Source organism: Natator depressus, chromosome 3, assembly GCF_965152275.1.
Source record: "Natator depressus isolate rNatDep1 chromosome 3, rNatDep2.hap1, whole genome shotgun sequence".
Classification (NCBI taxonomy): Eukaryota; Metazoa; Chordata; order Testudines; family Cheloniidae; genus Natator; species Natator depressus.
In genome coordinates, this window is record NC_134236.1 from 86,957,392 (window position 1) to 86,970,307 (window position 12,916).

Here is a 12,916-nt window from a genome sequence, read left to right on the forward strand (position 1 = left end):
CCTTTGGGCCAATATCAGAAGTGATGGGTAAGAAAGTGTTGGTTAGCCTGGCTGACTGCAAGGGAGTCTTTCTTAGAACTACTTATGTGCACTTATCAACTTGTAAGCGAGTTTAAGCCCCATGCTTCCTTCCATTGCACACTGCAGAGGGAGCAGTTAGAGCAGCCTGGCTGCTCATGACTGCAAGGGGCCTTTTCAGCACTGCTCCTTCTCACCACACAGGCATCCTATGGTGGGGGATGGGATAGGGAGTCTATACCAGCTGGGGATGAAGCCAACTTTTTGGCCGATTTGTGTCACCTGAGAAGGGGTCAGACTGTAGCCCCACCAATTTAAACTCAAGGAGTTCTCTGCTTCATCTTCCCTTGCATGTGTTTTTCCTGGGGAAGGAAATATTGCCATTATTATTACTATTATTTATACTGTGGTAGGACCTATGTGCTCAAATCAGGATTGCAGCCCTATTGTGCTAGACACAGCACAATCCGCATTTGTACTGTATGCACTGTGTTGAGAACAGTTATATGCAAATAATCAAATCCTGCAATCTTTAGTTAGGCAAAAATCCCATTGATGTCAGTGGGATTTTGCCCAAATAAAGCATTGAAGGATTTGGTCCACCGGGTGTAGAATATGAAAATTAGCTCATCAACCGGTATTTCTAAATCGTGGATTATTTTTTGGTTTTAAGAAACGAAGCAGGAAATGATCATGAAATTCTCCATAGTGCCAGTACATTTAAAGAAAAAAAGAAAAGCATACTCACTCCTTCAGCATAATGGAATAGCAGCCCACTGGGCTGCAAAGTCCGGAAGTTGAAGCCGCCTTCAAACTCATCAAAGAGTGACATTTTTTGGCTGGAGGAAATGTAGCTCTCTCCATTGAAATACGCTCTGCGGGACATCTGCATGCCAAGTTAACAAAGTCACAAGTGTGCTATAGGAAGTATTTTTAACGATAATAAACAATAGAAATAGAAGCCTCCCTTTTTCATCAGATTCAGGTGGGCCAATTTTCATATGAAAAATTCAGACTTGTCCCCTAGGTTTAAACTGATCTAAATGGAGTGGTATGTTGTGAAAACATTAAGAAAGTAAGAACATAAGAGCAGCCACACTGGGTCAGACCAATGGTCCATCTAGCCCAGCATCCTGTCTTCCAGTAGTAGCCAATGCCAGATGATTCAGAGTGAATGAACAGAACAGGCAATCATCGAGTGATCCATCCCCTGTTGTCCACTCCCAGCTTCTGGAAGTCAGAGGCTATGGACCCTCAGAGCTTGGGGTTGCATCCCTGACCCCCTTGGCTAATAGCCATTGAAGGACCTATCCTCCATGAACTTAGCAAATTTTTTTTTATATAGTTATAGTTATATTTTAGTTATAGTTTTGGCTTTCACAACATCCCCTGGCCACAAGTTCCACAGACTGACTGACGGCGTTGTTTGAAGAAGTACTTCCTCCCCCCCCCCCCTTTTTTTTTTAAAAACCTGCCGCCTGTTAATTTCATTGGCTGAAATCAACCCCATCCGTTGTTTGAACGAGTAAATAACACTTCCTTATTCACTTTCTCTAAGCCATTCATTATTCTATAGACTTTTATCGTATTGACCCTTAGTCATCTCTTTTCCAAGCTGAAAAGTCCCAGTCTTTTTAATCTCTCTTCATACAGAAGCTGTTCCATATCTTAGTCATTTTTGTTGCCCTGTCCTGTAACTTTTCCAATTCTAATATATCTTTTTTTGAGATGGGGCAACGAGAACTGCATACAGTATTCCAGGTGTGGCTGTACCATGGATTTATATAGCAGCATTATGATATTTACTGTCTTATTAGCTATCCCTTTCCTATTGGTTTCGAACATTCTCTTCGATTTTTTTTTTAAACTACGTAAGTCAAATTGTTCTCTATTTCTTTAGAGATTAAGGGCCTCATTCAAAGCCAATTGAACTCAGGGGAAGTGAAGGTCCTAAATTGAATGAATCCCTGAATAAACACAAAAAGAAAAGGAGGACTTGTGGCACCTTAGAGACTAACAAATTTATTTGAGCACAAGCTTTTGTGAGCTACAGCTCACTTCATCGGGTGCATGAAGTGAGCTGTAGTTCATGAAAGCTTATGCTCAAATAAATTTGTTAGTCTCTAAGGTGCCACAAGTCCTCCTTTTCTTTTTGCGGATACAGACTAACACGGCTGCTACTCTGAAACCTGAATAAACACAGGGATTTCCCCCCCTTGCCTACATTCCCTGCCACATGAGGACTCTGTATCAATGTTTCTCAGTGAAAATAAATACTGACAAGAGTATGTTACAAAGCTATAGGTTCCCCCCTACTTAGTTGATATCCACTCTAATTCTGTAATGAGTTCTACAAACACAGATTTCTGCTCTGGCACGAAGTCCTACTGATTTCAATGGGGGTTCACATGGGTGCAGATATACACTTGAAGGATCACGTACATTATCTAGATTTACCAGGTTTCTATTATATTGAACAGAATGATTCACGATGGAGGGTCATTTGTACTAATGCCATCCCATTAAGTTTGATGGGGTTGTAGTTGTATTGGTGACAGCAAGGGGAAAACTGACCCAGAGGTTCCAAGGACAATTTTTTCTTCTTTGGGGTTTTCATATGGACCTCTGTGTGGTTTTCTGACCAGAAAATGCTTTGACATTTTTGTCTGTTCATATTGGTTGTAATGCACAAATTGAAATGGCTGCCATGTGGCATCATACATTTCAAACTTGGTTGCCACTCTGCTTACTGAAACAATCCAACAATAAGAAGAAAAGCCACAGAGAGGGAAAGTCTCTTTATCAGCAATGCCCTTTGATTTTTCTTCATGAACAGGATCAGCCTAGAAATATTTGTCCATCTGTCAATACTCCTGGGGAAGTAATACCATAGATGGGATAGCATTCTGTTGTTCTTTTTCACATTTGCCTTCTGTACTCCTCTTCTGTCAAGCACTCCCTTTCTAAGAATATTCTCTTTACTTCAGAAAACAAAAATGGAATAAAGTGGGACTATCTGCCCTCAGAATACAGTACATTACGTATTACAGACTGAATCCGGACATCACAACTTTTGAAATATCGGACAAAACATGATTATTTTGTACTGCAATTCAGCATAAAAGTTAGGAATCATTTCAGTATGCAATTAAAAAAAATCAAAATCAATGAGTTAAGTATAGTTCCTGGGTTGCAGATTTCTCCTTCCCATTATTTGGAATTAATGTCAAGTTGATGGTCAGATCCACAGCCAAGAGTATGCCATGGCTCCATGCATGGTGCTATACTTACAAGTGACTCTTCTGGACAGCCATAACTGATTCCCAGGGTTCCTGACTCCTCTAACAAGTTGAAATCCTTCTTTTGAAACTGGAAACCCTTCATGCAGCCCTTAAAGCCAGTATTTACTGTGAGGTGTGGGCTAACATTGCTGGAAAACAGTGTCAAACAGACTGCAATTAGCTAACCCTAATCCTCACAAAAGTACTTTTCCCCCTTTTTCCCCTGTCGTAGCATTCAGAAAACTTGAAAAACACAAACCTCTTGCCCCAGTCAATCCCAATCCCAGCTTTTTATGTACAGCAACTATTTCCCCATGTTTTATATTCTGAAAGGTCAAAATACATCAACACTTACAAATGTTAAGGAGGGAAATTGGTGAGTATGCTGAAGAAATCATGCGGAGAAATCTTGAGAAGTTTAAAATAGCAACTGAAATTAAAATGTGGTATGATTTCTATTTTTAAGAAGAAAAATATGGGTTTTGACTTTTGTCTTATGAACAAATCTATGAAAGTTATGTTTCAGTTTTTCCTCTATGAACTGCCCCAATAGGCAATTCCAGTCTCCTTTCAGGAAACAGACAGGACTCAACTAGCAAAACAAATAATACCAACAGAGGTAAAGATTTGGGACCAAATTCAGATCTCACTTACACCCATGAGTCTTTAATTAAATGGTTTCAAGGTGGTAAATGAGAGCAGAATATAGCCTTCAGTAATCCTTTTAATGTCAGGCTTGAGATTGCTGGCACAGCAATCTGTAGTGACTACTCTTTCTCACACGTTTTTCTGTTGTGCTCATCATAATAGTATCTGAGCACCTAAAATCATTGAGTTTATCCTCATAACACCCTTTGGAGGTAGAAAAGTATTATCATCCCGATTTGACAGATGGGTAGCTGAGGCACAAGAAAAGTGAGGTGACTTGCTGAGGGTTCCATAGAAAGTTTCTGTAGTGGAGCCAAGAAATGAAACAGGATCTCTCTAGTCCCAGGCCAGTGCCTTAATCACCTTATCATTGTTTCTCTCTTTATTTGTGGATAAAGGCAGAACTTCAGTTGGCATTTGCACAAAGATGTTAGAAGATACTCAGTTACTGGCACATAATGGTGCTATTTCAGAATTACCTCCATCAACTTCCACAGGGGTAAATTAAACACTGACTGTGCTAATAAACCTCAAATGATCTGGGAGGTTCAGCCTAGCTGAAGTCTGGATGATTATCAGCAATTATTTGTATGTTCTAAATAATAAGCACAAAGTGCCTGATTCTATCCCCATTGAAGTCAGGGGAAAACTCCCATTCTCTTCTGTGGGACTTGGATCAAGTCCTAATAAATAGGTTAAGGGGCTGACCCTTCCTCATGTGGGTAATCCCTTTGGTTTGTTACTTCAAATAGCTACTTGCCTAGTTAAATATCCCTAACTGGGGGGGAAAATGGTGTGAGGGAAAAAAAATACATGAATGGGATTCCAAATTCGTTCATTTGAAGACAAGAAAAATGACAGAGGAAAAGGCTACTGGAGTGAGTGAAAATATACTGCCTTGGAGGAAAACCAGATTACTTCCTAAGTCTATTAGCTAGTTGCAAAGTAACAAATTCAGTAAAATGTAAATCTCCTCAGGAAAATCAAGTAGATGTTGATGGAAGATGAATGGAAGATAAAGATTGAATTCAGATTTTGGTTAGGATGGTTGGTGAATATTTTCCAGGAACAAAGGAATTTCCATATCAATCAGAGCAGTGTTCTATCTAGTCTGCTATCCTGCTTCGGACAGTGGCTAGTAGTGGAAGGTATCAGAATCCTCATAGTGGGAAATTCTGGAGTTACCTGCCTATAGAGCATTTCTTCCTAGCCCTCATCACAGTGATCAATTTATTCCTTGAATTATGATTTATATTTATTGGGCCAGATTCTCAGATGATGTAAATCAGTGTAGATCAACTGACTTCAATGGAGCTATATCAATTTACACCACCTCAGAATCTGGTCCATTATATTTTTATCCTATATAATGTAACTGTGGATGTTTTCATTCTCTGTATAAATATCTAATTTTTAGGACTGTCAATTAATCACAGTTAACTAAAGTGATTAACTCAAAACAAATTAACTAGATTAAAAGAATTAGTCACAATTAATTGCAATTTTAATCACACTGTTAAACTATAATAGAATACACATTTAAAAGTATGATAAATATTTGTGGATGTTTTTCTACATTTTCAAATAGATTGATTTCAATTACAACGCAGAATACAAAGTGTACAGTGCTCACTTTATATTATTATTAATTATAAATATTTGCACTGTAAAAAGATAAACAAAAGAAATAGTATTTTTAAATTCACCTCATACAAATGGTGTTATGCAATCTCTTTGTCGTGAAAGTGAAACTTACAAATGTACACTATTTTTTTCCACATACATGCACTTAAAAACAAAACAATGTAAAACTTTAGAGCCTATAAGTCCACTCAGTCCTACTTCTTGGTTAGCCTATAGCTAAGACAAGCAAGTTTGTTTACATTTATAGGAGACAATGCTGCCCATTTCTTATTTACAATGTCACCTGAAAGTGAGAACATGACACGGTTATAGCTGCTGTTGCAAGGTATTTATGTGCCAGATATGCTAAATATTTGTATGCCCCTTCATGCTTCGACTTGTACGTTGCAAGTTTATTTTTTTGTCTTTTCTTTCTTTTTTACAGTGGAAATATTTGTATGTTGAAAAACATCAAAAATATTCATAATAAATTTAAATTGGCATTCTAGTATTGTTTAATAGTGCGATTAAAACTGCAGTTAATCATGATTTTTTTAAATCTTGCAATTAATCACAATTACTTTTAATTGTTTGACAGCCCTACTATTTTTTTTTTTTTTTTTAGTATGGCTAGGCTCTTGGCTTCAATGATATTATTTGGCAATGAGTTACACAGGTTAATTACTCATTTTGTACAACTGTATTTCATCAGTTTTAAAGTCGTTACCTTTCAGTTTTGTTTGATGTGCTATGTTATTTTGCTATGTTATGAGAAAAGGCAAAGAAATGTCCAATATACCTTCTCTATACCATTCATTATTTTATATTACACACACAACCTACGTTAAAAGAACATTAATAAGTTTGCAAAGTGAAGCACTTAAAAAGTAGTAAACGCCAGACTTAATGTTGCCTATGCAACCTTAATTCAGCCCCTTTGTGTGTATGCATTATGAGAGAATCTTTAATTAGTATTTTTTCCACAGGATTCTCCCTCACTCGATGCACAGAATGGATTTTGCTCACTGAATGAGCAGCTATTTATTTTTATTTATTTATTTTTCATTTTCTCCTCGTTGTTCAGAGTCTGGCCCCAGCCATTTACTACACACTATTCATACCATGCACTGAATATAGAATTATTAATTTTCTCATGGACTGTTCTATGATGTTCATCGCTATAGTATGAGTGTTTCATAAATCTTAATTAATTTTATTTTACAACATCCCTGTGAGGTGATGGATAGTATTATCCCTATTTTACAGCTGTAGAACTGAGACACAGAAAGATTAAGGATGAAAATATCTGCTAATTTTGGCCACCCGATGTGAGATGACTAGGATCTGATTTTTTTAGAGTGTTTAGCCTCGTGTAGGACTTCATTTATTCAGCGCGCAGCTCCCATTGACGTCAGTTACAGCTGCAAGTCAGCTGCACTTCTGCAAGTCAGAATTCAGGGTCTCAAATCAGGCACGCCGAAAATGGGGAACACAAAATTAATGACCGCCGGTGATAAGTTTGGTTTAAATGACTTGCCCAGCTTCACATGGCAATTCTGTGGCAGAGGCAGGGATCAAATCCAATTCTCCAGGGCAGCATTCAACTGCCTTAGCCATGAGACCATAAAGTTGCACATCTTCCAACTTCTGTAACAAATGAGGCAGGGGTCCTACAGACAACAGTCTCCTTTATAACACAGCCCTGATTAATCCTCAGAGCAGGTCCATCCTGTTCACTGAATGAGGCAGGGGTCCTGTCCTTAACCTCATTCTAGCAAAAGGCTGAACCATTTTGCTGCAATTTTTCAAAAAGTGTTCAATCTGAGGTGGAGACACAGCATGGAAATTTTTTACCCCACACGATTAAAGTCTGGCAAAGTTATAAGCAACTGAAAACAAATCTTACAATGGGAAGTGTAATAATGCAGTAGCAGCTCTGCCACCATTTCAGTGTACTACTTTATGCATCTAACAAAATCTTCTGGCTGATCCTAAAATAGGAGCAGAGAGTGTTCATGGTCCTACTCCTGCTCATTTTAGGAAGTAGGACCTGTACTCCCTAATGGGACTATGCTTGGACTTTGTCCAATGGCTTGAGGGGAAAGAGAAGGATCCCTGGGATCTCTCTTCAAAACCTTTGCATATCAATACAGGGACAGCTACATTTGAGCCCACAGATAAATAGAGACTGATTTGAACTAAGGTTTATAGTGGAAAAAATCCCTTTATCTGAAAATATGATTAAGAGTGAGATATGATATCTGTGTTCATAAGCTAGAGGCATTTTGCTCAAAGAAGAATGCTTGTTGAAAAGAAGGGGGATTAGCTTTTCCTATGTACATATATGTATATATATTTGTTTTCATACACTCTTTAAACATTTATTTTTGTCTCAGCTGTACTGCAGTTTCTGTTATCCTCTGTGGAGACTCTTCTAGATCACATGACTAATTTCAGCCAGCAGCAGAGCTACAGCCATCTTGGATCAATGTACAGATGCCAAGTACTTTATACCTAGAGCTCTGAGCAAAATTAAAATGGAATCTTAGAAACTGTTTTTCCTGAAGGAGCAAAGGTGGTAAAACACACCTTCTTGCAAACCATTGTGCGACAATCAGATGAGTACTGATGGAACCTGGACTGTCAACAAACCTGGACTTCAAGATCTCGGAAGGAGCACCTCCTATGTAGATATCAGTGAATGGCATTGCTTTCTTTTCATTTTCCACACTTTTTATATGTCGTCTGTCCACCACCAAGATCATCTTCTTAGAATTGTGATATATAACAGAAATCTGAAAGGAGAAATGAACAGTTCAACTCCAAATGTCCAAAAATATTGTCTTTTAGAAGTTATCATGCTGGGTTTGCCAAATTGGCATTTTTAATAAAAGGGAGTCTATAATTATTGTCTATTGTACTTTTTAAAATTAACAATTATTCTAATTAGTCAAAAAGAGGCTTGTGAATCAGTGGGGAGCTGACAAGAATGACTAGTAGTGAGCTCATTTCAATATAATGATTTCTCTAATGGCCAAAAACAAACAGAAGCCTTCTTTCATTTGCTTGTAAAAAATAACCACAGGCCAAATTCTATACTGGTGTAAATGGAGCACTTCCATTGACTTCAGTAGAGAATTTGGATATATGTCTTTAAATCTGCTTTTATTGTTGAAACTTAGGGCTTAGTTCTGCTGACACTTACACAAGTTAAATACCACTGTAACTTCACTGATATCAATAAACAGACTCCTAATTTGCACCACGTAAGTGAGAGAAGAATCATGCCCTTACGGTTCAGATTTATTACTGTCATTGTCACAGCTATGATGGCTTGAAGCAAATTCTCTGGTACCCCTAATGCAGGTTGCTGAACTGCCTAAACAAGTGTCTATAGTTCCAACACCAATACTGAATTTCATCTGAGTAATTTCTTTTGTACTGAAATGGGAGTTCAACACTTTGTAATACAATAGCTGCTAAAACTGACTGAGTTAAAATAGTGACACACACATTTGTGGTTGTAGAGAACCATATTTATGAATTGCTTTCCTCTGGATATATAATGTGACAAAGTTCCTCCTCTACCTTGGTGGGTCTTATGCTTATTGGCGGATTTACTTGCCTTGGAGCTTCACGGCAGCCCTCAGCTTGGCCGTTTTTCTGAACCCACAGTCCAGGTCGACTCCTCCTGTGTCTGACCAGCAGTTGGGAGGTTTGGGGGGAACCTAGGCCCATCCTCTAATCCGGGTTCCAGCCCAGGGCCCTGTGAAATGCAGCTGTCTAGAGTGCCTCCTAGAACAGCTGTGCGACAGCTACAACTCCCTGGGCTACTTCCCCATGGCCTCCTCCCAACGCCTTCTTTATTCTCACCATAGGACCTTCCTCCTGGTGTCTGATAATGCTTGTACGCCTCAGTCCTCCAACAGTCTGCGTTCTCACTCTCAGCTCCTAGTGCCTTTTGCTCCCAGCTCCTCACACGCACACCACAAACTGAAGTGAGCTCCTTTTTAAACCCAGGTGCCCTGATTAGCCTGCCTTAATTGATTCTAGCAGCTGCTTGATTGGCTGCAGGTGTTCTAATCAGCCTGTCTTAATTGTCTCCAGAAGGTTCCTGATTGTTCTGGAACCTTCCCTGTTATACCTTCTGTTTGCGTTGTTTTGTTGCATACTTTGATTTGGTTCTTTGGTAATTCTTGTAATTGTTACAATAAATTTTTTTTTCTGTTTCAATAAAAAACAAACAAACAAACAAAAAAAACCTTCCCTGTTACCTTACCCAGGGAATAGGGACCTACTTAACCTGGGGCTAATATATCTGCCCTCTATTACTCTCCTGTAGCCATCTGGCCTGACCCTGTCACATATTCCCCTCTGCCGCTCAGCACTACGGGGTTGGGCAACTTGGGACATCAGGCAGTGTACTCGTGACAAGCCATCTGCATTGCCATGGTGGCTTCCAGCCCGGTGTTGTTTGGTGAATTGGAAAGGTTGTAGGGACAGGAACCATCTGGTCACTCTTGCGTTCTTCTCTTTTTTTCGCTGCATCCACTGGAGGGTTGCATGGTCGGTCACAAGGGTAAACCGTTGTCCCAGAAGGTAATAACGTAGTGTTTCCATGGCCCATTTCACAGCAAGGCACTCTTTCAACCACGGCATACTTCTGCTCTCTCGGGAGGAGTTTCCTGTTGAGGTAGAGGATTGGGTGTTCTTCATCTCCGACCATGTGTGATAGGACAGGTTCCAATCCTACTTCAGATGCATCTGTTTGTAAAATGAATTCTTTGTTGAAGTCTAGGGCTATAAGCATGGGGTTACTGCAGAGGGCTGTCTGTAGATCCATGAATGCTTTCTCTGCGGCATCTATCCACTTCACCATGTCTGGACCCTGGGCTTTTACTAGGTCTGTCAGGGGACTCGCTCTGGTAGCAAAATGGGGAATAAACTGTTGGTAGTACCCCACCTCACCCAGGAATGCCCCGACTTGCTTTTTCCAATTCGGCCGGGGCCAATTTTGGAAAGCCTCTAGTTTGTTTAGTTGGGGCTTGACCATGCCCCTTCCTACAATGTAGCCAAGGTATTTAGCCTCGGCTGGCCCTATAGCACACTTGGCTGGGTTGGCTGTGAGGCCAGCCTGTCTTAGCATGTCCAGAACCGCTTCCACCTTTTCTAAGTGGGTTTCCCAGTCGGGGGTGTGAATAATCACATCATCCAGGTATGTCGCTGCATAACTGGTATGGGGCCATAGGAGCTTGTCCATAAGATACCGGAACGTGGCAGGTGCCTCATGCAGTCCAAAAGGAAGAACAGGATATTGAAACAGACCCTCTGGTGTAGAGAATGCTGTCTTTTCTTTCGCATCTTTGGCAAGGGGAATCTGCCAGTATCCCTTTGTTAAATCAAGGGTGGTCAAAAATCGGGCATTGCCCAGGCAGTCAACTAACTCATCGATATGGGGTATGCATTGAATTTGGATATCTCATTCAGCCGGCGAAAGTCATTACAAAACCTAGTGGTGCCATCAGGTTTGGGCACCAACACAATCGGGCTTGATCACTGACTGTGGGACTCTTCGATGACTCCCAGCTCCAACATCCTTTTTACCTCTGCCTTGATCTCCTCCCTTTTTGCTCCTGGGACCCGATAGGGCCTTAAAGTTACCTTTGTACTTCTTCATGTACTCCGGGTCAGAAGAATCGTTGCAGGACCTGTGCCAGAGTCTTCTCTACCCCCAAATGCCCCCCAAAAAGATGACTATGGGCCAGACTTAATACAGCATTCTGGTGTTTTTGAGGTACTATGATCTGCTGTACCTTCTGCCCCTGTACTGGTGCAACCCGGTATAAGAGATTCTTCTTCATTATGCAGTAGGGTCCTGGTCCCTGGGTTTCCCCTTCCACAGGGACCGCATCTATTTTGGTCACCTCCTTCCTAATGTTGTTGTACCTTGGGTCTTCAGCCTGGTACCATCCAAAATTTCCTCTCCCGGGGCTAATCTGCCCGAGATCTAGGGGGCCAGTCTCTGTTGCCTCTACTGGTTCAGAGGTGTTAGGGTGTGGGTCAGACTCAGGTGCTTCTCCCTCCTGTGTGGCCTCCTTTTCAGCTGCTTGGGTCCGCCTACCTATGAGAGCGACCCTCTGGCTTTGGGCCAGTATTCGGGTTCCCAAGGCCTTAGCTGCCCTTCTTTCCCTTTTCGTCTTTCTACCCTGTCTGGGAGTGCAGAACAAATCTGGGGATATTTCAGAGAAGATTGGGGGTTGACAGTCTACTGTGGATGCCTCACTAACTTCAGGGCGTCCCCCTTTCTCTAATTCCCCTACCGGGAGTAAGTCTCCAAACCCTGGGAAGTCCCTCCCTATGAGCACCGGGTATGGGAGTTTAGGGACTACCCCTGCTGCTACCTCAGTAGTGTTCCCCTGAATCTCGATTTTCACTGGGATGGTGGGGTAATAACCAACTGTCCCATGGACGCATGTTATCCCTGTATGCTTAGCCCACAGCAGCTGACTATGATTCACGAGCTTCCCCAAGACAAGCGTGATAGCACTCCCCGAATCAACCAGTCCTGTGATCTCTACCCCATTTAGCTTCACTGGTCTGGTGTACATATGTGGGGTTAGTGAGACCCCCACAAGGTGGATTAGGGAGCATGGGTCTGCCCAGTTCCCCAGGTTACACTGCATAGGCTCCTTGGCATTGGGACACTGTGCAGCTATGTGTCCCCACTCCCCACAGGCGTAACATCTGTATGGAGTTTTATGCATTCCCCGGTCTCTTGGTTTGGGTAGTCTAACATCACGATTCTCTTCCCCCTCAGTGCTCCGACTCTTTGTGGCTTCTGGTGGGCCTTCAGCCCCTCTCTTTTTCCACCTGGGTGCTCTTGGCGGCCGAGTCACCCGAGCTCTAGGCTTGGTGCTGCTAGTTTAACCCGGGGTGCTTCTTCCTTAACTGGTCGAGTCAGCTCCCTCGCCGTCCTTCGCCTTTCTACCAGTGCGACAACCTCGTTGTGGGTGGAGGGTTCGTTCTGGCTTACCCAGGCACGAAGGTCTGGCAGTAGTCATCTCATGTACTGGTCGATGACCAGAACCTCTAGTATCTCCTCTGGACTCTGGGACTCAGTTCGTAACCACTTTCGTGCGAGATGGATGAGGTCGTGGGGTTTTGTTTTCCTGGTACCTGCACTCATGATATTGCTGGTCCCGCACTGCGGTCGTTACCCCAAATCTGGCCAGGATCTCTGCTTTCAGCTGGGGGTAGTCTGCCACAGCCTCTTCAGGCAAATCATAGTAGGCCTTCTGGGCCTCCCCACACAGGAATGGAGAGAGGATGCCAGACCACTGTTCTTG

The 12,916-nt window shown here is 41.7% G+C and overlaps 1 protein-coding gene across 1 annotated transcript in view; it reads right to left on the reverse strand.

Moving 5' to 3' along the window:
* Nucleotides 1–12,916, reverse strand: part of LAMA4 (laminin subunit alpha 4) — a 150,046-nt gene that overhangs the window by 20,334 nt on the left and 116,796 nt on the right. Inside the window, exons 25-27 of the mRNA XM_074948260.1 lie at nt 8,223–8,365; nt 3,310–3,448; nt 767–904 (exon numbers count right to left, since the gene is read on the reverse strand). Of these exons, the coding sequence (XP_074804361.1) occupies nt 767–904; nt 3,310–3,448; nt 8,223–8,365 (420 nt within the window). The remainder of the gene's footprint in view (nt 1–766; nt 905–3,309; nt 3,449–8,222; nt 8,366–12,916) is intronic.